The sequence below is a fragment of the Buteo buteo genome, chromosome 1 (assembly GCF_964188355.1).
Source record: "Buteo buteo chromosome 1, bButBut1.hap1.1, whole genome shotgun sequence".
Taxonomy (NCBI): domain Eukaryota; kingdom Metazoa; phylum Chordata; class Aves; order Accipitriformes; family Accipitridae; genus Buteo; species Buteo buteo.
In genome coordinates, this window is record NC_134171.1 from 69,107,164 (window position 1) to 69,135,062 (window position 27,899).

Here is a 27,899-nt window from a genome sequence, read left to right on the forward strand (position 1 = left end):
TTAGATGTATGCAACTTCATTAAAAAACATATAGCTACGGATGGCAGGAAAAAGCAGAGTAAAGACTATACTTCAGAATTACAAAAAACAAAAGCAGCATTCAAACATACTTGAGAAAATCCCTACAACTTGGCAAAAAAACTCGAGATACTGAGAAACCTTCTCTACTATATAAAGACAGTATTCTTCAGGAATGTGCAAGGAACCACATAGACCCTAATTCTGACCCAAATGTGGTTCCAGAACAGAACAACATACCAGGACACAACACAGCACACTCAAGGAATCATGGCTATTACCAGGCTCAGGACTACCAGAGAAAAATGTTTAAAAAAAAACGTTCACAAATTATTTTCTCACTTATCTACACACTCCTACACTGCAGGCACAGCTTCTGGCAGAGGTGTGCACAGAACACAGATTAGTCGCAGTTTCCTTTCAGCGATGCCAAGTGGTCACTGACTTCCAGGAAGATAAAGATATAATCACATGGCAAATACTGAGGAACCTAACTGCTATCTAAGTTGATCTAAGACCATTTCCTAGATGCAGGATCTGATCACACTCAGAAGAAAATTGGGTACACATCATCTGCTCTATGAATGCCTGCTCTGAAACGAAAGCTGGGCATGCAACTACAGAGGAGAACCATGGTACCATCCAGAAAGAAACCCCCCATCTTCTGGACAAATTAGGAAGTCAAGATAGCAAGGTGTATTGCAGAGTTCTCAGCCCGCAGTCTATGTGCAGCCAACATGACCCATATTACGCTAAAACCCTCAGCAATCACAGGCATGTGAATGAAGAATGCTCCCTTCTACACAACAGAGCAACTACGTTTGCAGATACAACCCTCCACCAGAAAGCTCACCCACAAAGAAAAGGTTTGCAAGTCTGCCACTGCATCCAGCCAACAGATTGCATCCCAAATCCACGTAAGTGTTGAGGCTGGAGCCACAGAGATCCTGGATCCAAATCTGGCCAACTTCCCAACCTTGAGTGTCCTGCTGCAGTATTAAGTCTTTCATCTTGCTTTTTACTGTAAATGGTAAACAACCTTAAGATGGTTTTCCCATTCACCCCAGCCATAACTTATCAGGGCACCATCATTTTAAACCAACTCATAGTTATCTGTCCTTACCCTAACAGCTTTCTTCTTTAATGAGAACTAGCTGCTGTCTGTAACTCTAGACTACAGAATCAGAGGCTGCACAATGAGAGTTTTCACTGTTAACTTATTGATATCAACATCTTGGTGGTTAACAAAGCAGTAAGCAACTTTAACTGACTTTCATCTTACTCTTTGCTATATGTACAGCTTTTTAAAATTTTTATTGCAACTCACCAAAATTTCTCTTTGTTCTTCCAGATTTTTTAAAAAGTTTGAAAACTCATGAAGTGATGCATCTGTAACACAAAACCAGAAAGAAAGTTTAATCATGTTGCAGAATGGCATGGCAAGATATAGCCACTTATAGTCACTTCTTACCTACCTATGTATCTTTCATCATCTGTCTCGGCATCACCAATGAATTCAAATTTAAAGTCTCTCAGAGAATGGGCAAATTTTCTCTGGGCTGCTGAAAGGTCTGCAAGGAAAAGAAGCAAAGATTGAAGGTTAGGGAATCATTTTAGGAAGGCTGGAAGATCCCCCTACCCCTAGAATAATCAACTTTTACAAGCAACTCTTAACATAGGTCTGCCTAAGGCCATTACAAAACATCCAATATTGTCTAACCCTCTTCTGATCTCATCTGGGAATTTGTCACACAGATTTCTTGATAAAAGGCTATATGGTAGAAAGCAAGTGTAATCATGTGTATAGTATTAGACCTATTCTTATGCTTCACTATTCCACAATTTAGAGCACAGGCCATACAAACAGATCTGTAACTACAGAAGTTTAAGGCACAATACTCAGAGTAAGTTGTGCCAGTTGTCTTACTCTACTAACCTAAATTCACTAGTGTATTTGTCAGCACAAATACGCATCTTAGGATTTTCTATATACTTTACATAGACAGCTCTGCGAGCGAAACATTTATACATAAAGCAAATTTAAAAGAATTGTTGCACTGGAACTAGAAATTCCATGGAGTTAAACTATGCCAAAAGTTAAGTTAAATGAACAGCATTAAAATTAATTTTGTATAATACCTGTTTTGCAATATTCCTAAAACATTTTCTTCAACCCAATTTTTACCTATTGGTGTTTGACAATTTGGGGTCAGAGGGCTGCACTCTTACATCTCTCAGGAAGTAATCAGACTCTATATTCAGCCACAATATCATCATTATAAATCCTTATTAAGGTTTATAAAGCTGTAAATAAGCAACATACATACACCTTTCTGTTGTGCTGACATGTGCAGGTTGGGAATGTCATGAGTTCTGGAAGGATGGAATTGCTCAATGGAAAAAAAGGATGCAAGGATGCATGTCCTAGTACACTCCTACCCAGCAGTAAAGGTTTTACTCACATTTCTGTTGCCAGCCAAGGTTAAGGACAATTTGAAATATCTAGTTAATCTATAATCTTTTTCGTATCACATGCAGTTCTGAAGGGCTAAGAACAACACTTTTAATGGACCAGCTAAGCATTTTTTTCTCTAATATTAACTGGAGCTAAAAGACTACAAACTTGGGCTTTTTTTGTTGTTCTTGTTTTGTTTGTTCGTTTTAAAAAAAAAAACAAAAAACAAAACACTTTATGATAGGTCCTGCATCCAACACATCGTATGTTCTATCACGTGTCATAGTCAAGTACAACTTCAACATACAATGCTGCGCTGAAAGTTCAGTTCAACCACTTAAAAGATAAGTCACAAATACTCTATAAACAGCAAGACACAACCTAAAATGAAAAATTGCTTTCTGATCCTCGCCATTCCACATTCCTTTCTTTTCACCCATTTCTCATTAGTCCTTTCCTCACCTATTGTGTAACAGTGCCGTTCCCTGTGACGCCATGCTGCCAGGTACTCGCCTCCCTTTTGCAACTGCTTCCAAAGCCTGTACATGTACCCTTCAACCCATGAAGCAGAAGGATGCTGCACAGGGTTGAAGGAAGAAGGACAAGAAGGTCGAAGGAAAAAGTAACAAAATTCCCACGCAAAAGCAAACATGGGTATTTTAACTCAAATGTCTTGTGGGCTAAAAGGCTGTTCATAAAGTGCCAGCAAAAGAAACAAGTTCTGCCAGCTGTGAAAGGCTTAAAGATGGAAAATAACAAGTTTCTTAAACATCTAATGTTATGCTTATATGTGAGCCAGGTCACAACACAAGGCTGAAAAGAGTTTATTTATGGGAGAATGGGTCCAACAACACACACTCTTCCAAACTTCTTTAATTTTTTTGAATCCGATAATCCTCTACCAAAGCCCTGTCATGTGAAAGCTAGCCCCATGCAAAAGGAAGGAATTATTTATTATGTTTTCTCCCATTTGTAGAGGTGAAGTATTCAAATAATGTTGAGCAAGGTACATGTTAAAAGAAGGCATGCAGCACTGCATGCACGCACCACCCCCTTTCCCCTTCACAGACTGAAAAGGCACTAAAATACTGAAGTGGGCTATGGGCTTTGATAAGCCTTTCTCGAGCAGTACGAAACCACCTCCTGCACGGCTGCATATCCCACCTTGCCACCAAAAGCCCCCTCTTTGGTGACAGTGACAGCGACAGCAGACAGAACCTGTGCCCACGCCCCGACTCTTTCACTGCAAAGTCCAACATGTTCAGTCAAATTGGGAAGGGCCTGAATCAAAACACTGAGCTTGTCACAGGGTCAGAAAGCCACATTCATGCATTTCTCTTCACTTAGTTTGCTAAGGGATTGAAAATTACTGACCAAAGGGCTGACTAGGTGGTTGGAAGCAGTAACCTTTTAACATACCAAAGCTAGATTTTCAGAGTTCCTGTAGTAAAGCCATGAAGACACATTAAATTTTTGCAATGTCTTTCCACAAGTCATCTCTGAAACGTTTAAGAACTGTTCCAGAAAATTTTTGAAAGCTTCAGGGGGTGGGAGGAGGTTGGGGGTTTGGGGGACAGAAGAATGACCTGATGGGTCAAGAAAAACTGCAAATACCTGGCTACTGAACCAACACCTAGAAGAAAAGACAACGAAATAGGAAGAGATTTTCTGCCAGACTTTAAGAACTTGGCAGTTTCAACAAAGGTGAGAAGTCACTACAGCAAAATAAAAAACAATCACATGTTGCAAGATGTAACCGGGAAGAAACAAACCTCCTGACTGGGGGAAGAACACTCCAGTCATTTGGTTCAACAGACTGCTGCAACGATCAGAGTCCTAACTGTTGCCAAAATAAAGAGATTTTTAATCCTGCTTAGTCAGCAGCTGTTAACTACAAGATTCATCCTCCAATGTTTATATATCATCCATCAGTCTTGCTTTATTTTAGCTAAATTTACATTTAAGGTCACATTCTGTTTTCATTCCCTATGCTGAAATAGCACTGGTCTAACATAAAACTAGCACCTTGCTGGGCAGAACCGCTAGTGCCCAGCTATGCACAAGAATGGAAGAGTCTCTGGTCTGCCTCTTACTAAACTAAAAGAAACAGAACTGAGTATCAAGTAGAGATGGAGGAAAACTTTCTCAAAGGAGCAGATCAAGAACACTGAACTCGTTTTGCTACAGCACAGGAAAAATTATGAGGGTGATGGCTAGACTCAAAAAGATAGCACAGCCCTGTGTTGGATTTTCTTGCCACCTCACAAACCATGGCCAGGGGGAGACACCTGAGACCGTCTGCAGTCAAACCTTCCACTGTGGGGCAAACAGCATGAAACTGCTCCAGCCTTTACCCTGATAAATTCCACATATCCTACAGTACATACACATTCATTCACATAATTATAAGCATTTATAAAACTCTATAAAAGCAAGCCAGATGCTGATATCGCCATAAGTACTATACTCTCTTACTACTGTGCTACGATTTAAGTGCTGAGCATTGCTGCTTAAGTTCGAAATCTCATAAATGTAACTTGGCTTTCTTCCATCCTGTGTCAGAAGACCTTTACTACAGCAAAATTATTCGGCTAGCACTGACAGATACATCCCAGTATTGTTCCACATCAGCATTAGAGCTTGCAAGACCAGTATGTGCTATGTAACTGTAAACACACATGGATTCCAGCTCCATAAATTAGAATAAGACAGTGCATGAGTACAGTATGTATCAAACAGCACAGCCAGTTACACTGATTATCCAAATAATGCTGTAGCCTCCTGAAAAAACACAGCGAGAATTTAGGGGGCCAGAAAGTAATTATTTTATTCCCTTTAATCTCCACATTCTACACAGTAACACCAAATAGATACAGGAAGCAGGAAGAGGGTTGTTGCTTGTTGAAAGCTGCTGCTAGCATTTAAAGGGAGGAACCAAACACTAACACTCTTTCCTGAATAAAATGTAATCCTGGCAAACTCGTAAGGCAGACTCATTTCAAAGACTCACTTTCTTAAAACGCTAAAAGAAACCAAGCATCTGCTAAATGTTTTGACCAAAAGACTGAAGAGAAAGACATAGACATTTCCAAAGAGAGAAGGGAGGGACATAAGGACACCAGGGCTTTTAATTTTCTCTCTTTGTTAATGTTCATAACAGTACACTATTTATTTCATGTTTGAAGGTAACTACTCAAAAACACACCAGAAGAAACCAGAACAGCTACCAGCTCCCCCACTTTGCTCTGAAACACTTTGGTAACAAGTGCTCCTGTCAGCTCTTCCTGCACCAGATGTGCTGCCAGTGCCCCACACAAATACCTCCACATTTTTCCATTTGGATTTGGAGGAAAATATTTTTGTTCCTTATCTGAGTTGAGCCAAGCCAACACAACACCATTAGTTGCCAGGCAGTGGCCAGCCCTCCCAGCACCAGACTCCAATCGCTCCCTTTAAGATCAGTACTAACTTCAGTGTTAGCCACCTAAACTAAAACTCTTGCAGGAAGACAGACAATATTGCTTCCTAAGGCTATCCTAGATCTCTTTTGCATGGCAGGACAATTGCCTGCTTTTAACTGCATTCTGTATCAGTGTTAATGTTCTTCTAATGCAAAAATACAGATTTCTACATCAAGCTTCGCTTTTGCTCTACTATAATGATTCTTTAAGAAGGACCGGAATTACATCGCCATTCCTCATCCTAACTACAAATCTCAGTAACAGATATGCTCCAGGAATAACAGATTTCTAGTGGCTTTATTTAACATGGGCTAAAACTGCTCTGGTCTTGTTCAACAATACTCTCCTCAAAAAGCTAAAAGGTTAACAAATACTTAGATTTAACTACCAAGCTCATCTTCAAGCTACATTAATACATTAAGGACTAATATTAGACTTCTCGATCTATTTTCCTCGCAGTAGGCCAAGATCAGGCAAGCTACACACCGTCGTGAAACAGGTAAGGACAAGCTGAGTGAGAGTCAGCCTCTCCCCTCTTCTTCTCAGGCATCAATCTCACTTGCAAGAGCTAACGAAGCAGCTTTAGAGGAACAGAGTACATAAAACAGTTTGTCCAAGAGCTGCACTATGGACTTGTATGACGTTTTGTACAAAACATGCACCATCTCAATGCTTACTAAAGCAGCTCCGTGTTTCTCTTCTGTGTCCCCTTTAGCAAGGTGAACGATGAATCTAATATAATCCACGACACTGAGAACATGAACAGGATTTAGTTATTACCTTAGTAAGGTGGATAAACAGGATTTACTTATCAACTTAGCAGATGCAAGCCATGTGGCAGATTCTTAAGAGCAGTAACACGTTCCAACTCCCTAAAACCAAATCAACTTTTTACTACTCATTTTTATCTGATAAGTATATTGAAAGAATCATCAAAACAGAAGAAAATGACAAAAAAGCTAAAATACAAAGTTATTCATTCCCCTCCAAAACCTGAAGAGAAATCAAGTTCAAAGACTAAAAGGTTTCTGGAGTCCTGTTCTGACAATGTCACATTACCCACAGCAACTCACGAGTTTCTGAAAGCTTAGCAAATTCAGGTTTGAGGATTAAAAATCAACTCATTACTGACTTGCCAAGTACCTCGACTTCCCCTGCGCCCCAGCATAATACAGTGTAAGCATATTTGGACCATCCCACACCTTTAAAACAAATAAGAAAAACCACAACCTCTCACCATTTCAGTTTAATTCAACTAGCAACACAGCATTCTGCTCCTGCTGGCCCAAAGGCACCTCCAGCTGCGGCTCCTGAGAGTCCAGCAGTCGACAGCTTCACACCCTTCACATGCATATGCTCAGGTCTGAAACAAATCTATACCAATTGTACTAAAGTTATGATGTGCTTTATTATTTACTAAAAACCCTCAGAAATTCGGTGTCAGAATGAAGTTACTTTAGATCAAGTTTACACGCACATGTGCACACGTATTTTCAAAATACAACGAAAAAGAGGAAGAGCTAGGACACAGCAGCAGCAATATTTCAGGAAAAGTCTTTCAAATTTTAACATGGAAGGCTTTTTGTAACCAAACTAGAGAAAAAAAAGGAAAAAAAAAAAAGAAAAAAAAACACTTTGCATTTCAGCATCAAACAGAAAAAAGGAACTTGCAAGAATAAAATGAAAAACAAACAACCCTAAGGTAATTTATATGTAACTACAAGAAATGAGTAACAATTTTAGGAATCTTAATCTCTAATGGATTTTTCTTTTTAACTCATCACAGATAGGAATTTATGTCGTTCTTCTGCTACACTAAAAGTCCAAATTTTGTCATGACTCTCCCAACTAATGACAATAGGAAGCAAACACCTAGAAGCCAAAAAAAGAAAAGCATGTTTTTATTGCCCAATCTAAGAAAAAGAGAGAAAACTGAATATTGGGGTAATAAATATCATTCTTCAGAACAGTGCCTCTGAAACATACTGACTGGTCTTAAATATTTCCTCCACGATGTTTGACATTCCGTATTACCAGTTTTAGTGCATGCTGGGGTCATTAACTGTGGCATTATTAAGTGACAAGTGAAAACAGGCTATTTAGCCTGAATAAGCCACATGTAAATGGCATGACGGATATTCTAACCTTCTTCCCACCTCTTAAGAGAGAACACCCAATTTTTGCAAGATTTCTATTACAAAGGTTACTTCTGTCATATTCTGTGATTTTCCTTCTTTCAAACGCATAATCCCATAGTCTAAATACCACTATTCTCCACATCGATCAAACAGGCAAGTTAAGAAAACTTTCACATTTAAGCAAAGTAGATTCTTATTTTCAGATATGCAAAATGTTTTAGATGCTATAACCTCCAACCATTGTTTTCTCCTATAGAAAGTATGCAGCATAATGACATAAAACACCTATCATCTTACCTACCTTCTCTAGTTCTCCAACTTTTACCAAAGAAAACGGACTTAACTCATTTCTCCTCTTTCTACCCTTGCAAGTACAAGGGTACAAACTCCACAGTCCCCCACATCAAGTAACAGCTAATTAACATGTTAATTACCATATATGAACTGTCACAAAGTAGCATCTTATGCGAGTATGGGCAAACTGTCAAATCATGCTCCTATCGTCCCTCAGCTGCACCACACCTTCTTGAGCTCTGGTTATTTGCCTTTTTAGCTGGATCTTTGAAATCAGTGAGCCAGCCCTACTCCACCCTGCCAAGGGCATTTTCCTCTTTGCATCACAGACTTTAGGCAAAATGGCACATGTAGTATCTCAGCAGAGATTAAGGCTCTCCCGGAGCATTTCTAACAGCTCTTACAAAAAAGTGCACCCCTCTGCCAGCTCAGATGGTGACTAAGTCTTTCAGTTCTGCTCTTCAGGAGCACAGTTACAATTCACGAAAGAAAAAGACAAGCTGCATTGCTAGCCCTACAACCCTGCCAATAAATTCACTGCTTCAGGGGTGAAGAAACATTCCTGCAATCACCCTGACATAAGACCTGTATCCTAAAGACTCTGCTGAAGAGTCATGATGGAAGTCACTGTGGAGGACCACAAAGATACTTTGTCTTCAGAGGAATCATAACTATCTTCCTGGTCCTTACAACCTCCGTGTCTCTGAGAACAAAACACACCAAAAGAAGTAGTAAACTAAAAAGCAAGGCCTAAGAATAACAAATTTGCAGTGCAGAAAACTATGAGAGCATTCCACCAAAGCCACACAGTTCCAAAAGACAAAAACTAGCAGTTCAGGATTTGCTGCAAAGGTTTCCCTATATCATACCACACTAAATGGCAGCAAGGTGGACACCAATGTTATGTATATAATCTGTTCCCAAAAGAAAACTCTGCATCAATCCAGAAGCAATAGTTTGAATACACAACACCAAAACAGTTGTACCATCAAAGCTTTCACTGGTAAAACTTTCTACAATACATTCAGCTCTGTAAGTCGCACAGACCTGGGGACTGTCTTCCAAAAGTGACTGAATTAGAAAACGTGAGATGAAAACATTCCTTTTCAGAGATCAGGATTTTACGATTATTATTGTAAAGATGTATGAATTCAGAAGGTGAGATTACACTTCGAGTAGTGAATTTTCTAGCAGAATTTTAACACTGACTAAAGTCTTTTATAAGACAACTCTGATCACTAAGTGGAACATAAATTTCCAGATGTTGTATTCTTCAATTCAAATTCTTATAAAACATCGCAGATTTGAAGGCCACCCTGCATTTATTCATGATTTCTTTACTCATATTTATTCTGTAGGATGACTATGTTTCTGTTTCACAAACCATTTATATCCTAAACGAAGCTATTGATGACTCAAGGACAATTTGCAAACATGCAAGGGTGTTCAGTAGCAAGTAAATCAGAAGGCTATACTGCTTAAGGATGAAAAAAATCTTTAAACTGAAAACATTCTCCTCAACTGAGAAACTCTGTGAAGGAAATAAAGTAGTTACAGGAAAAAAAATGTGTTTATTGTAAAGATACTTATCCAATATCAGCATTCTGAATGTTTTAATTCTGGAGTATTGCTTTCTTTCCCAGACTTATTTCCCAAACAATAATATTTATATAAAACAGAGTATATTGTGTTGAAATATTATTTTGATTGCAAAAGAAAAGACCAATTCACTGTTGGGCAGAAGCTCAGTTTTGCCATTACATTCTCCAACGGAGTTTAGTGGTTGGGGGGCAACCCCACATAATCAAACCTATACTCTGAATATGGAAAATAAAGCATTAACCCCTCACAGCTCATCTTAAATTAAATATTCTCTGAATTCAGACCACTTCACTTTTCAAAATCCAAATAACTAACAGGACATGTCCACCTAATTTCTTCAGCCATCAAAATTCACTCATGGCAGTCAGGTGAAGCTGTTACATCAACACAGCAGGAGGACCTGACCCATGACCAGGGCACAGAGATTTCCCCCTTCCAAGAAACAGGACTGACTTCATTATTTGAAGTCTGCTGTCTTAGAAAGCACACATGCGACCAAAACTTGATGTAGTTGAGAAAGCTGGAGGGGGAACACAACTCAGCCTGGGCTGGGAAGGTCACAGCAAACACGTCAGCTTGTAGGTTTTTCACATGTCACATGTGCTGCCATTGAGCTTGAACGTAAACTCTGAGAGTTCACAACCAATAGTTTCAGCAAGATCTTTCTTTCCTCTACAGCAGCAAGGAAAGGGGGGGGGGGGGGGGACAACACACCACCTTTCCCCACAATTTGTAGCTAAATAAATCCTGAACAGGATTTCATGCAATAAAGGCCTTTTTCCAGACAGAACTCTCTGTCTGCTTAGTTCCAGCCACCTGCAGACAATGCATGCGAGTGTTAGTGCTTTTCAAAAGTCAGAAGACAATTCCATAATGGGAAGTGGGCAGCCAAAACACAAGGAGAGCTGGGAGCCACCTCCCTAATGAATGACTAGAGCAAGTATTTTTATCATCTTTAAAAGCACATGCTGTTCAACTGACGGTTTGAAATATTTTATGAAGCTGTGTATCAAGTCTGCAGAAATGCAAACACTAAACATGAAAACCTTTGCCAAAAAATTAAAAAAAGAGCATAATTCACAGTGTTTTCTCTCTTATAAATGGCAGATACCTCAAAATATTGTCACTTGTATGGAATTACTGCCTGTCTGAACATTTGCATATGTAGACAAAAATCCACAAGGAGATCAAACTTGCAAGATACTGCAATTTCTCCACAACAAAACATGTCCAAACACGCACTCAGCACACCTGCACACGTATAATTAGAGTGTTATACGAAATGGCTACCAAATACTTTGTCATCAGTAAGACCATAAAAGGTTCAGAAAATAAAGTTACATCTTCACCAGTCCCTCTGCTCATGAGTCATGAAAATTAAGCAAAATTCTTCCAGCAGGCTGAGAAAGACCTTAGATAGCACAGCTTTATTTTCCCAAGTGCAACAGGATTCAAGTGGGAGAGGACAGGGGAAAACACGACGAGGAATTGGACAAATGAGCAGCTGAGATCTACAATTCACCAAGTAATGCTAAGTGCCCAACCTTCAGGCTATTTATTTACAAGATGAGAGTATGAGTGCATTTTGGAAAATCCGTGACAATTTACTGCATTTCTACACAAAAAAAAATTAAAATCCAAATTCAAAATGCAGAGGGTAAGAATTCTGGCAAGATTTGCATTAAACTCCTTTTATTTATTTATTGAGGTATATGTTTTGTCCACCATAGGCAAGCCAGGGTGACTCTTCAGCATCAAGAAGGATGGGATGAGCACACCAAGCCCCTGAAGAGGGAATAGTTCAGGAATAACTTTGCTATAGCTAGACACAGAAGTGAAATTAATCCAAGTTTTGACAGAAAAAACAGCTGGCAGCAACTGTGGTGCAGAGGACAGCTTGTACTTACGTCATATATAGTTTCCAGAAAAAGCACCAGGCAGCATAGCAGTGGGTAGCTAAACTAGATGCCCGAATTAAAAAATAGTTTTATTACACACTTTTGCAAAACTGTCAAATGAGTATTTTACATGTAAAGCAACACAACAGTTGCGTGTCAGAAGGAAGTTTTTCTGATAGCTCTTACATGAGCTGTTTCTGGCTAAACCACATTAAAACTGAAGCTTCTAATTAGGTCAGACCAAAACCATATACATACACCACAGAATATTTCAACATCTGTATACTGAATACAGGATTCCTTTAAATAAATAAAAACAGCAGAAAGCACTGAAATACATGAAACATGAAAGTAAAGGATGAGCCTCCCACTCCCCTTTCACTGCTCTCACTGTTGCTCTTTTAGTTGTTGCTAGAGGAAGCCCTGATGCTCCAGCATCGTTTCACCTACCAGCTTCTCTGATTATTGCAATTTATTTGCCTGGGCAGAATAATAAAGTTATTGCTCCTGCCATCAATAACTACTAACAGAGCTTGCCAGGAAATATTTATTTAAATATTCAACTATGTAGTATGGTATATTCCAAAAGAGAAACTTCACTTATCTCTGGTCTGGAGAGTTGCACAATATTTGAACTCTATGTGCAAAGAAATTCGGCAATCCTTCTGTCAGTTTCAGCTTAGAAATTTTACAAGAGGCCAATGAATCAATTGTAGGATATTGCTATGTATGTAAAAGAGACATACAGCCAAACTTACTAACCCTGATAAGGAAAAAAAACTTTGACCTTAAAGTTGCTGGCATACAAGCATGTGAAAGCCTCACTGCTCTGGGATTTCAGTACATTTCTCCAGAATGAGTTTCCAATCTGGATATCAGTGGCAAGTGGTTCCCAAAATCAAAGATCACTGAATGATCAAAAACCAAATCAAAACAATTGAGCAAAAGCAATTTAGGATAGTCAAGAGCAACTACCATATCCTTATGAGAAGCACAAGGCATGAAAGAAACATCTTGCAATACTACACAGCTATACTAACATAACTTATAAGCAGGAAACAAAGCCATTTGTTTATTCTTCTAATGCAACTTTCACATTTCATTCTGTTTTCAAACAAAAGGAAGACTTACAGTATATAACACAGTGAGAATCTTTTTTAGATTACCTACATCCTTTATGCTTTGACACAAGAATTAGCTTAAATTTACTATCTTGGTTTTAGAGAAAAGTCAAGCTGGTTTTGCTTCTAAATGAGCGTAACATGTATAATTTGAGAGCATAAGTACTAGTCTACATACCTTTTTTGATTTTTCCTTAACTGTTCCAGCTGCATTACTATGCACTCTGCATTTCTGACATAAGGTGTTCTCAAAAGAGAGAAGATAATGCAGTTTCTTGCATAAGTCAAGCAACACCATGAAAGTATTCACAACCTCCCTTAGAAACTACTGTGTATTTCCTGTACTGGAAGTGACTATTCTCACCAAAAGTACAGAGTTCAGCACTTAGTTCAGTAGTGTTTGAGTTTCACTGATGGAAGCTGAGGAAAAAAGAGTGAGCCAGCATTTCCAAAGAGAAAGTTGTTTTATAAAATGTTTGGATTTGTGAGGTTTCTATTACCATTTCTGGGGTTGAGGTATTACTAAGCTTTGGAGAATTTGTTCATAAAACTGGAAGGACTGATTTTTGCTTTGCTTCTCTTCCCTGGACCCACCAACACCAGCTTATATTCAAGTACTGTCCCTGCTTATCATCAGCCAAAGGATCCACAACTCTGCCTTGCTAGCCCAGATATACTCACCATGCTCAGAGCTTTAACCGCATGTGTCAGAGTAAGTGAGAAGTGGACCAAAGGGGAGCAGAAGACTAAAGCTGACCCACAACTGACCACAAATGTCAAATTAAAAATCTAATCAGGGGTTCCCTTCTCTAAACCAAGACAAAATTTTAAAAAATCCATTGTACCAGCCTAATAGCTCAAACAAGGAGCTGTTTGGACAGTGACAATCTATGCTATAGAATCACAGAATCATTTAGGTTGGAAGAGACCTTTAACACCATCAAGTCCAACCATTAACCTAACACTGCCAAGTCCACCAGTAAACCATGTCCCTAAGTGCCACGTCTACACGTCTTTTAAACACCTCCAGGGATGGTGACTCAACCACTTCCCTGGGCAGCCTATTCCAATGTTTGACAACCCTCTCAGTAAAGAAATTTTTTCTAATATCCAATCTAAACCTCCCCTGCCGCAACTTGAGGCCATTTCCTCTCATCCTATCACTTGTTACTTGGGAAAAGAGACCAGCACCCACCTTGCTACAACCCCCTTTCAGGTAGTTGTAGAGAGCGATAAGGTCTCCCCTCAGCCTCCTTTTCTCCAGGCTGAACAACCCCAGTTCCCTCAGCTGCTCCTCATAAGACTTGTTTTCTAGACCCTTCACCAGCTTGGTTGCCCTTCTCTGGACACGTTCCAGCACCTCAATGTCTTTCCTGTGGTGAGGGGCCCAAAACTGAACACAGGACTCGAGGTGTGGCCTCACCAGTGCCCAGTACAGGGGGATGATCACCTCCCTGCTCCTGCTGGCCACACTATTTCTGATACAGGCCAGTATGCCGTTGGCACACTGTTACACATACAATACTGACAGAAGAACCCCAAATTTCAAGGATGTTGCCTGAAATTACTACAATACAAATAAGGGATGATGATAAATTACGCAACAATCTGAAGGAAACGTTTTGGCTTTCACCGGTAAATGTACCGTATCTGTACAACACAGGGAGTTATGCACACCATGTACACCTACATACACAGAATTGTTCTATGGAGAAAAAAAAACCACAGCGTTCTGCACTCCAGCTGTACTGGCTTTATAGCTCAAGCTTCAGCACTCACTGGTACAAACTGTCCTGGCTGCTCACAAAACTTTAAGTGTGCATGCCTTTTAAATCAGATTATTTATTCATACATCAAGCTTGGAAGCAGAAAACAACCAAGATGATGGAAGAAAGGAAAGTAATTAACTAACAATCCCTGACACAAAACAAAACAAAAATTTGAAAAAAGGCACCAAATGTGAAATATCATTACAACTGTGGGGTATAATTGCCTGACTAGGTCTAAATTTTATCAGGCTGATAGGGAAGGCTAAGTAGTTGTCCTCTGTTTGTCCCACCCTCTGCCCCCACACACATTACCAAAAAAACAGAAAACATTACCAGTTAAAATCATCATTCAACTTACCCAACTGCCATGTGGTTCACCTCAGTTTATCCATTTAAAGTTCAAATCAACAAGAAAGCAATTTGTTTGGCAGACGTTTCAGTGAAAAGGGCTCGTTTGTAAACTGACTTAAAAATAATAACCAGGTTTAAACAGTTTTCTGAGGATCCCACTGAAGAAATGGTGTTTAAACACTCTCTAATCTCTGATTTGAGGCAAATCAACAGACTTTCAGTTTCAAGTGACCAAGCCTGTGTCTTTTGAAACAGAAACATAGGTGACAAGACTGCTACATGGAAACTACTGATCTACACAAAGAAAAAAAAAAGCATAGGCTGTTAAGAAAAAATATGCACTTAAGTATTTTTTTAAAACCTTTTTTTAAGTATATCACAGGCCTGTAGAAAAATAAACACTTTTTTTTTTGAAAGCAAAGTCACTTTGAGTCACAGATTCTCAAGTCTCTAGAGGAAAAAGGATTAGCAGGGTAAATTGACCACACACTGGGAACCTACAACCCATAAATCTCAATATAACAGCAGTAGGATCATGGGGCGCTCTGTGCAAAAGACAGGCACAGCAGAAAACCCTAACCTAGCAAAGCCACATTCAAGACAAACTTCAGGGACTTGAATCACAATAGCCATGCTGGGACACTCTGGTTATTGCATGCTTCTATAGCAATCTGCAGCCTCTCTATTTTAGGGAGATTGATTCCCCCCCACCCCCCTCTATTTTTAGTACTTTCTTTCAAGGAGAAAAAAAAATTAGATATGAGAATATAATTTAAAACAAACTAGGAACTACACTGGATGGTAGAAGAAACCTCCTTTCTCCTTTTTGAAAGCTCTCTAATTAGCACATGTGACAAAAATGGTCATAGAGGCAGAGCAGGATATATATTCCCGAGAGCACATAGAAGTACCTAAGGAAGACTGGTTAATGTTGCTACAGAGTTACTCATAAAGGTTAGAAAGAACCTGATCCCAGGGGCAGGGGGCACCAGGCTCTTTTTTTTTGCGTGTGTGTGTGTCCTCTTCCTTCTCTTTGACTCTTTCCTTTAAGTAGAAAAGAAAAGAAAAGAAAAGAGAAAAGAAAAGAAAAGAGAAAAGAAAAGAAAAGAGAAAAGAAAAGAAAAGAAAAGAAAAGAGAAAAGAAAAGAGAAAAGAAAAGAAAAGAAAAGAAAAGAGAAAAGAAAAGAAAAGAAAAGAAAAGAGAAAAGAAAAGAAAAGAAAAGAAAAGAAAAGAAAAGAAAAGAAAAGAAAAGAAAAGAAAAGAAAAGAAAAGAAAAGAAAAGAAAAGAAAAGAAAAGAAAAAGAAAAGAAAAGAAAAGAAAAGAAAAAAATTAAACTGTGTCTTTCCTAATGCAATACCCCTTGATTTCTCATAGGTTTTATATTGCATTGATTCCAGCTGCAAAACCAAAACCTTTAACAAATACTTATCTAAGTACTTTATCAAAACACACAAATGATGAGGTAAGAGTCATTTGAGCAGTGAAGAACACCTTAAAATTAACCTGGGTAATAAAATTAACCCCACGTCTCAACAGATGTGGGAGTGGCAGAGTTATTGGACAATGTAAGATACATATTTCCCTAAATGAGGTCTTACAGTCTGCCTGCTTCAGTAGCCTGTTCCTTCCCACACTCAAGGGAAAAAGAAAACCTATAACTGAGGCTAACCTGAGAGAGGCACAGACTTTCCATATATTCAAAGTCATAAGCTGAAAGCAAGAGAGCAAAAGACAGACTGACTGCCAGTGCAGTGATTACTCAGCTAAGTCAAGTCACGGGACAGCACGGGTTTTAGCTACGATGCAGTATTTCCCCCCTTCTTTAAGCACCTAACATAGTAGTAAAAAAGATGCAATATCAAAAGTTACCTTTCCAAGGTAAACACATTTCTTGTCCTAGAAAACTGAAACAATGGTATTCTCCTCCCTCAAAGATAAAACCCAAAAGACAGCATTACTAGAACTACTTGAACAAGTTCTGTAGCTAGAGAAACAGCAACCGTAACGCCAGGCATAAAAGTGTTCCCTCAGGTTTTGGTCTCCTGTCTCACCATAACCATGCCCAATCTTGCTCAGCAGACAACAGCTATCAAGGTGACCATTTGGGACACAGAATACAAACTAGGGATCTAATCCCAGCCCACCTTTCCAAGTGTCACTGTAATTTAAACACCTTCATTTTAAATACACATACAAGAGAGGCATGCGTCGTATGTACAGCTACTTAGACAGTTATTCAGGTTGGATATCCTGCTATGCTTTCTACACTAAAAACCAAAACCCAAATGAGACAATATAAAAAGAAAAATCCACCAGGAGACTCTGCAAACATTTCACAGCTGGTCTCCTTAACACAAGATAACCATCTATAAGCATACTTGAAAAGTCTGTTCTTTCCCCTGAAGAGCCACAGTGAATGAATGCAGTATCCTTGATCCAGCCACAACTCGTGGCAGCCTCCGCTCTTCAACTGACAAAGCCTGTTCCTGAAATTCTGCTAGTATTTCTCACAGGCAGTTTCAGACGGCTAACTGAAAGAATCTGTGAAGAACATTTTTACTTTTGGGAACAGTTTATTTTGTGTGTCTGGAGCACCACCTTTATGAGAAAACTTCCAAGCACTTGAACAACAGCTATACATGGTTGTTACAGAGCAGTAGCATGGATGCTCTGCCACATCAAGTTCAGTCCTGCAACAACAGCATGCTCAAGAGCTACTCAACACGCGTGTATTTAAAAACAAAACATAATTAGTAGACTATTGTAAAGCAGGTATCCCACGGCAAGCTTTTGAAAAGCTAGCAGTAGTCTTCTGATGAAAGAGAAGAGTCTATCACAAGACAAATCAAGTACACTTTCATTTGCTCAAACCTTATTTTGGATAATTCACAGCTCATTTGCCACAAAAGGTGATACAGCCCAAACAAAAGGAGTCAGGAATCCCAGTTTTGTATCTCACTTGTGCTGCACTGCGGCTTTGTAGTTGTGGGACTATGCTATCAACAAAGTGTCCATAAAAAATCATAGAAGTCAGTAAGAAGTCTGTACAACAAAGGAGCTAGCCTCATTCAACCTACCACATATGGAAATAAGGCAGAAAAATACTGGAAACCCTAAAGCATTCAGTCAATGCATTTACCAATGACAGCTGGAAAAGATATTTGTTGATTTCTGTAGGAAGCAGGAGCTTCTGACCTAGTCCTAATGATGTAAATCAGAATACTTTCTAACAAACTGCAGTTCATGAAGTGCTGGCAGACTAGAAAGACAGAGGTGGTCCACAGCTGGTTGTCAGAACCATAGTGAACAACCTAATGCACTGTACTGGTACTAGCAACTATCCTACTAGGTCACATCATCTAATGCAACATTTTTATGTTGGGATGAATGAATGAGAGATGCATTCAAAAGTCAAGCATGCTTAGCTCCCCTGAAGAAATAAAATTTGAAATAAGAATTGAACACAAGGTAGTAGTTCACAGCTTCTTGCTTTTGCTTCTGCTCCTCAGAAACAAAAGCTCTTTATGAATGTTGCAGAAAGCTGCAACGTATGAGAAAGATCCCATGGCCAACACACACATTTGCTTTAAAATTCCTTGTTAATCTCATTTTCTAGTCCCAGTTAGCACCAAAAAATAATTCCTACACTAAAAGTTCCTCAGTGCATTTCGTCCTGCATTTATTAATGTTTCTTCTCATGTCCAGGTTTTATACTAAAATTATTGCTGAAGCAGGGGAAAAGAACCCCCATTTTAACACATCAGCTGTGATATTCCAAAATAAATTGGATTCTTAAGCAGCATTAGGCTCTACATTCATTAGTCAAACTCAGATTTCCATTTTCTACTCTGTCCATTTAAACTGGCACTTTTCCATGACTTCTAAGAACTGGATGCAACACACATACACAATCTACAAACACAACTCAATGAAAAGCACTTGCTCAAGGCCTAGGCTGTTCCAATCTGTTCCATTGCTGTTCTGAGTATGCCTAGTACGAAACAGTATCGAGTCATAGGCCACAGCACCTTGCCTGCTTCACAGATGGTCTACGTACAACACCTCTGCTTTCCTCAAACACTTTGCTGGGGAAACTTTACAGGTAGGCCAAAGAGAACCTCTTATAGCTGGATGGGAGACCAGTCACACAAGTAGCACCTTCCAGACTCTGGGGAGGGAGATGAGAGGCAGATGAAGCAGTTCAGTGAGGCTCAGCAGCACAGGCCAGGCCACTAATATAGCCACAGGAGGTTTGTACTTGCTCTTACTAGTATCACGATGATTTAGGGTTACCTGCATTTTTAAAAAATTACAATATTGTGGCAGTACTGTTTCTCACTGTCCTGCACAGATGAAGGCCATGCTGGCACGAAAAATCTCAGGCAGGATCAGTCAGAAGCTACGTAACAAAGAACATTAAGCCTTTAATGATTATTAGCTTCAGCAACTAAGGCTGCTTTACTTTTGAATTGGCACTTTTGGTCAGGGTTCACCCTGTTGATAAAGCTTTAGACCTGTATGCCTACCCTATGCTGGTGATTCTCCAGCTGCTGTCCACTGGACCTCTAGTAACCTGCAAAACCCGCTAGATGTGGCTCATTGCGACTCCATAAAATGATAAGCTCCCTGACCTTTCTATCCAAAAGACCAAAGTCCATGAGAAATTTTCGAGGGTTGACACCAGCCAAAACAAATGGGGGGGGGGAAGTTGTTGCATGTGGTACAAACTCCATGGGGGGAAAAAAAAAAAATGCTATGCACAGACCTGTAAGTGCCACGTCATCTTATGACAGAGGTGTTTTGCAATGCTATTTCAAGAGCAGGAGTGTCCAACTAAGAGAAATACAACGACCCCAGTTCTACAGACTCACTGACTCCTATTTACCTTTGTTCTTATTTGTGTTGACTGAGAGCAAGATGAGAAAATACACATGACTGCTGGAGAACAGGTATCAAGGACCTTTGCTGGTCAGTAATAAAACTCTCTATACCAGCATTATGACTCCAGCTCTCCAGAAGCAAGAGGTCTACTCAGAAAACTGACTGTAAATTGTTGTGTTGGGTTTGGTTGCTTTTTTTCAAAACCCATTCCACTGAAGTCAGGATATTTGTAACTACATCAGAAATAATCAGTAAGATGCATAGCTAAAACACAGATATTTTGAGTCTTCTAGCTTACATGTCTACAAGCATTTTTTTAGTTATCAACAAAGCTAGAGTCAGGACCAGAGCCTTTCACTGAATAGAAAAATAGTCCTGTTTGTTTTGACTACCTGAAGAAATTTCAAAATTAATGCAAGGGGAATAGGGAATGTCTTGGTTTAACCCCAGCCAGCAACTAAGCCACACACTTTGAGGTGCTCCAGCATGACTTCATGAACAGCTACTGTTGCTTCAAGGTGTACCTGCTGCAGCATGGACTTATCCTTGGGCCACAATCCCTTCAGACGTACACCTGCTGCACCACAGACGTAACCACGGCCACAGATGCTTCGAGATGTACCTGCTCTGGCATGAGCCTATCCACAGCCACAGATGCTTCAAGGTGTCCTGCTCCCGTGTGGACTCATCCACAAGTCACGGTCCCGTCAACTCAAGTTCACGCTGGAGTTCCAGCTTGTCCAGTAGATCAGCGGTGCCCTGGCCATCTGCCAGCCCAGGCACATCACCATTGCCGTTACCAAAACGTTCCCAGGCACAGCAGAGTAAGATAAGCAGTACACCAAGCAGCAAAAGCAAAAAGCAGCCACTTATGAGCACTCGACTCTAATATACAGTAAGGCAAGCAAGCCCCATGGTAAGCACAGAAGTCTGTCAATTAATAGCTAACCAGCAATAACAGCTATAAATCTGATCTAGCACATTCCAATCAAACCTGTCATCATCTCAAACTCTTCAAGCCACATGTTGGGCACCAAAAAGGACTGTCATGGTTTAACCCCAGCCAGCAACTGAGCACCACACACCCACTCGCTCAATCCTACCCAGTGGGATAGAAGAGAGAATCAGAAGGGTAAAACTGAGGAAACTCATGGGCTGAAGTAAAGACAATTTAATAGGTAAAGCAAAAGCACACATGCAAGCAAAGCAAAACAAGGAATTAATTCACCACTTCCCATCAACAGGCAGGTGTTCAGCCATCTCCAGGAAAGCAGGGCTCCAGGACACGTAACAGTTACTTGGGAAGACAAACACCGTAACTCTGAATGTGTCCCCCCCTCCTCCTTCTTCCCCCAGCTTTATATGCTGAGCATGCCATCATACAGTCTGGAATATCTCTTTGGTCAGTTGGGGTCAGCTGTCCCAGCTGTGTCCCCTCCCAACTCCTTGTGCCCCCCCCAGCCGACTCACTGGTGGTGTGAGGTGAGGAGCAGAAAAGCCCCTGGCTCTGTGTAAGCACTGCTCAGCAATAACTAAAACATCCCTGGGTTATCAACACTGTTTCCAGCACAAATCCAAAACACAGCTCCATACTAGCTCCTGTGAAGAAAAGTAACTCTATCCCAGCCAAAACCACCACAGGAAAGAATAAATTAAAATGAAGGCAGGACACAGGCACAAATTTGGAGAGTATCTGCCTGACTCAACATATAGATGGCTAGTTTTAATTATATATAAAAATGTATTGCTGGATACACAGTGTAATCTATTCATTATATAAACAAGCTTAAAGCAGACCTTCATGACCCAAACGGAAATAATCAATGCATAGTTCAAAAGACTGGAATGAGATTGTCGTAGAACATTTAGTAATCTCACTTTTTCCAATTCTGTAATCTCTTTGCTTCATTACACACCCTAGAGTATTAGGATGAGTTACACTTTATGTCACTATCACAGCATTATACTTCAGTTATAAGCACGCAGCCCAACAAAGTGCTTGTGGGCTAAAGAACTGAGAAGTTTTTTTTTATTTTATTTTCATGACACTGGAGGATGCCACCTAACCAACATGACAAGAATTACTCACATAAGGCATTTAGAGAGCAAACAAGAGTCACACTGAATGGCATCTTGAACTACACTTGCACCACAAAAAATGAAAGACCATGTAACCCCTCCCCCCCCCGCTTCCTCCACCAATTCATTGAGGTGAAAGCAGGCTAGCAGCTCTAAAGAGCAGCATACAAAGGTCCAGCCAGCTCCCTTGCTTCCACATTAAGCAGTAACATGTAATACACCCTCCCACAGCCAGATTCCACTTCAGAACTAAACATTGATGGCCTGTACTTTCATTAACTGCCATCTTGTTGATCCTGGAGCATTTAACACATTCAAGAGCCAGAATAAAGTTCAAACCAGGTTGATAACTCCTGCACATGTGACTGCTGAGTATTTGAGCTGGGGAAAGGCCTACACACAGAAAGAAAACCTCTCTGCCCTGGTTCACCAAGTATTTCCAAAGGTAAATCAGGGAAAACTTGAAAGTGCATTTAGTGCAAACAAAAAAGCAGTTTGAAACACAGAATTCGCTTCTCAAAGGGTCTAACTGGCAGAAATACACACAGTTAGCATCAGTTAGCATCCCAAATCAGTATTTCATAAGGCAGCTCTAAAAGTCTTTGTATCTATTACTCCCATCTCCACTAGTAACATTAGGAGATGAATTGTGCAAATAGACTTAAAAAAACAAAAGAAATTTTTCTTTTTTTTTTAAACACTGACAGAACTGAGACACTATTTTGTGACATAGAGCACATACACATAACACCAACAGGATTTATTTTCCAAGAAAGACTATGTATTGGAAACATTTGAGTTGACAATTTAATCAAAATAGCACATTCAATGGACATACCTGAGAGCCCTGATCAACTTCCCCCATATGCAAATGTAACTCCACAACTAAACATGGGACTCAGATGCAAACGGCCATCCCTGGGTTTGTGCAAATCCTGCACCCATGGGAAAAGGACCACCAAGGACACACAGCGCACACGGAGGAAGCAACCCACCGTGTGCATTCTTTGAAAAACCACAAGAGCAAACCGATGCAGCAGCATTGCAAGGAGAACCAGATTCAAACACGAGGCAAGTCTAACTTGCTGTTGGTTAAAGGTAAGTCACGAACCCACAGCAAAACATACACAAAGGATGACTCCAATAACAACATTTATAGGGGCTCAGCAGCTGGCAAAAGCCACGCATGTCAGTGTCCTGTGCACACACCACACGGCTGAGAGTCCCTCAGCTGGCTGCAGCCTTCCCACAGCACTGGGCCATACCTTCTTCCCAAATCAAAAAGGTATCTGCACACTGCACGTCGCAAAGGTCTCTCAGCACACTCCTGGCTGCAAACTACCTGCCTAGCCTCCATATGCATGTCACAGTTCGAGCATCCCAAGCTCAAAACAGCTGTGGTTAGACAGGAATTTTGAAGGAGCGGGGAGCAATGATTTCATGCTAGTGAAATGCCCTGAGAAAATTTTAAAAAATGAAAGCAATGCGTGTCTACTAGTACTCAAGTAACTTAGCTTAAAATGTGTTTAAAAGTAGAAATACATATATTGAATTAGGAAAGCTGGCTTCACGTACAAAGCGAAAGAACAGGACTCAAGAGACTGGTTTATGTTCCAGCCCATGTATAGACTTTGACAAAGTCACTGACTCATACTGTGCCCCAGCTATTACACAGGAAGGTACCTCAGCTTCTAGGATATCAGCAGGCTAAAGTCTATTACTGAACAACACATTCAGCTATTCAGTTTGCTAAGTCTTACTCTCGCCACTTCTGCTACAGATACATTGGTAATGAAAGCTATTTCACTAGAGTATACCTATGAATCTTAAATACCCGTTTTTTTAAAACACTGGGTAAAACTTACACTGTTTATATGTTAAACAGAGCATTAGTTATTCTTCAGGAAAAAAGACAGACAAAACCACACTTAAAACCTTTGAAAAAGACATCTGTATTATAAAAAAATAGCACTTTCAGGACTAAGGGATCCATCTTTTCAGACAAATCAGTCTACAGGCACTGGCATAATCCCAACGCGACCAGGAGGCAGAACTATAACAAATATTTAATCAGATCTTCCATTATAAGAAATAGATAGCCACTATAAATCTTAACCTTGATGACTCAATATAGCACGGTTAAAGAAGCAGTAGGTTCAACTACATATAAAAAAATCAGTATCCTGATCACTACTCTTCTTTTCATTCAGTTTAAATGTCAAACAAACCAAACTTACAACCTCATATTAAGGCTAGTGTCTTCATGTATAATTTCATTTCATTTCCTAGCTGTATTTCACCATAACATTTTTAAAGGATTTTGTTTAAAAGTTCTTTTAATACCACAACAGAACAAAAATGGATGATGCTGCAACTCTACATTCACTTCTACATCATGTTAGACAAATGCACTAAGCTGTAATTTACAGTGAAGGTCTACTGCGTGGTAACTGCCAACAATTTTGGGGTTTATTATCCAGATTACCAGATTAGTATCTGACCTAGATCACATACAACTACGCAGATGTTTAATCTTCCAGCTGCCAAATTCTTCATCGCGCTATGAAGGCATGTCCATCAAGTCACATTCACATTGTGCAACTGTGTGAGATTAGTAAGTCAGTATTTATTACAAACTTTAAAAAGTTAGAAGTAAGAGGCTTATTTTAGTAACTTAGGACTCATGAAGGCTGGAGGCAGTTTAATTTTCTCATAGCTGCACCTGAAGTTCCTCCAGTATTTTCTAAGTATTAGCCTTTAATTAAGAGAAAGAAGTTGTCACAGTTTCCGTTCTTGCATACCACGCTGTGTCGCTGGTTCACTATATCCTCTTTGACAGTTAAACTACCTTCGGAACTTCTACAAATGTTGGTGTCCTCTTCTGTAGTACTGATACAATTCAACTCATTGAGGGGAGGGCAATTTCACTAGGCATCAGGCAATATGCTTCCCTATCCATTCTGCTCACCCTCTTCACAGTGCACAGATTAGCTAGATATCAACTGGCAAAACCAGAAGGCATTAAAGCACTTTCCGGGATATCCAGCCACCTTCAGGAAAAAAAGTATAGATGCTTGTATAAATAATATTCTAATTTTTTTTTATAGCACTATTTCTCTCATGGATCATTTCTTCATTCTGTGTAGTAAGAAACATTCTTTCCCTGACAAGTTTGATTTATACTTGTTTTTTAAAAAAAAGAAAACAAAACAAACAAACAAACAAAAGTCTAACAACATCACAGAAATCAGAGAGAAACAAAAAGACAACAAAAGGAAAAACCAAAAGAGCTAGCAATACACTAGGGGACAAAAAAAAAAAGTACCAATTCCTGTGATGCAACTTAAATAATATGCTGTGATACAGCCAAACAGACCAAATAAGAATAAGATGCAAACATTTGTTCCAGTTTATCTTCTGTTTATTTGAAACAGCAATGGGGTTGATGACTCAATCAGCCAGAATTAACACTTCTTCAGCAAAGCTTGACTAACCTCCTATCAGCTGGACCAAAGGAACCTCTGGCTGCTCATAGCACAGCACTGCATCGAAGCAATGTAGCAGTCAGATTTGTATAATAAAGAATAGGGTGTGAGCGCGCCAGGTTATCGGCTGGAAGTTGCTTAGCTGCAAACCTAGCTTTTCTTTGGCATACTTTGTGCTTTCAAAGGGGTTTCAGTCACAGACATTCAAGTTCTCTCTGTGTCCAAGACTTGAAAGAGTTTGAAAAAACTGGAAATACCAAAGGAAAAAAGGAAACTACATATAATGCAAGTCACAAGCTCACCACATTTTTTTCTTATTTGTGTTTTCTATATTTGAAGTTTCATTCGACAGCAGGAATTTCATAATCCATTCTGCGGCTCCAAGCAAAACATTAATAGGCAAAGTTGTTTTGCTCAACGTATGCAACTTCTGCTACCTGCAGGAATGTGTAATTCAGAAAAATGCCAAAGACTGTTCCAATCTCTTCTTTCCTTGAATTGTAAACTTTTTTTTTGAGCTAGAAAAGACGACACAGCCAAGCAAATTAAAAAGCAGAGAAAAGAATCATGAAGACAATTGAGCAAATGGCCACATTTGGTTGAAAGCAACCACAACTGTTTCTGACTATATCCATTTAGCCTTTTTGCCACAGTAATGCATAAAGACTTTTCCTCTAATAGGGGGAAATGAAAATTAAGAAAGTCTTAAAGCTAGAAAGCAACAAAACACACCCATGCAAAGCTCTTTTAAAAGAAAAAAGACTCTTTACTCCAGATTGCATCATGTACTTATCTTCCCAGCATCTCTCTTAGGAATTTGCTTACAATATAAATAATTTCCATCTGAATTGCTTTAAAGCAGCTCTCTTTCATTTATTAGCAAGCTAAATATATTTTCATTTCTTAATAAAAATGAGAAAATTTTGATGCACAGAACACAGGAAGGCAATAAGGGAACAGAAAATAATTCTATGTGCTTTTTCTTCAACTTAAAAGCCAGCATTTTCACATTGTATATTTCTTCTTCAGAAACGATACCAGTAGAAATCTCAGGTTGCTAGAGTATTCTTTTATCTAAGGTGACAGTTAAATGATCACGGTCATGTTATCTGCAGTTCCAGCTATCAAGCACGAGGACATTTCTGCACACTTACACTTTAGTTGCTTTCTTTCTCTAAATTGCTTCCCTTGCCATTAAAGAAAGCAACAGCAGCACCTAACACACTGCATGACAATGTTAAGTAATCCAACAATATAATCCATTATAAAAAAAAAAAAGAGAGGGGAAGTGCTGGAGGTTAATACTAAAGAAAAAAAGATACATAGTTAAATGTTGCTGCACCTGAATTCCCTCAGCACTGGGAAGGATTGACAATATAGGCACTTCCTGTGACTATCAAATCAACATCAAGCTGTCTGCAGTATTTGACAATGTCTGCACATCTACCAATCTCTTCTTATCAAACAAGGAACATTCTTATACTCAAATATATAAATAGCCATTTGGCATAGAAAAACTGTAATCTTTTATTTCAGCACAGAACAGACAAAATACCTACAAAACTTCTAGATGTTCTTTATGCAATGCTCCCTTCCCAAAAACAACACAGGCAACTCAATACAAACACATTCACTGCTGACAAGCCATGATTTGGCCACATGACCATCCCGCCTGTATTTCAGGTATTAGCTATGTCAGACCTAATTATCAGAGACAGCTTGACAAGGTCTTTCACATTATTCAAAAAAAGGTGCACTTGCCAAAGCCCTAGTGGAGGCCACGGTGTATAACAAATATCACCCAGCTCAGTTGGGGCTTGTAGTTTTGCTGACAGTTTTTCTCCATAAATTACTCTACATAAATAATCACTGGCTAGCAAGCATCTAAGAGTACCATCAGGAATTCAGTGACCCACGATGTGTAAGAAATACTGCCCGTCATGTTTACAATCAAATGTATGAGGTTTTCTTTCTACCTGACTGCTACAGAAATGATAATGTTTTTAATTGTACCAATTGTGAAGGTTTCTCTGTCAGTTTGACAAGAGTGCTTCAGACTATTCTGCCCTCAACTTTAAATCCTGCAACTCAAATACTAGTCCTGTCTAGGAAAGGACAGCATATCAAAGAAGGTATATGGTTTTTCTGGTTAGTGAATTTTTTCTTCCGCTCACTTCCTGTCATGGAGGAGGGGTACACAGATATCAGGATGCAACACATAAGCACATCTACAAATACCAGCAGGAGCTCACAGGATCACAATATGAACATTACTCACATTACCACAGCTTTCAGGTAGAAATACCCATCCAAAGTGATTAAACCTTCAGGCAATGTTTCAAGCA

At 39.5% G+C, this 27,899-nt stretch overlaps 1 protein-coding gene across 6 annotated transcripts in view; it reads right to left on the reverse strand.

Annotated features, from left to right (window-relative positions):
* The window catches only part of ARHGAP10 (Rho GTPase activating protein 10), a 156,076-nt gene that overhangs the window by 109,603 nt on the left and 18,574 nt on the right, over nucleotides 1–27,899 (reverse strand). For all 6 annotated transcript variants that reach the window (XR_012651565.1, XR_012651564.1, XM_075035099.1 and 3 more), the window contains exons 2-3: nucleotides 1,494–1,589; nucleotides 1,346–1,407 (exon numbers count right to left, since the gene is read on the reverse strand). Coding sequence is in view for 4 of the 6 variants with exons in the window: in XM_075035099.1 (XP_074891200.1) it covers nucleotides 1,346–1,407; nucleotides 1,494–1,589 (158 nt within the window). In the remaining 2 variants the exon portion in view is untranslated. The remainder of the gene's footprint in view (nucleotides 1–1,345; nucleotides 1,408–1,493; nucleotides 1,590–27,899) is intronic.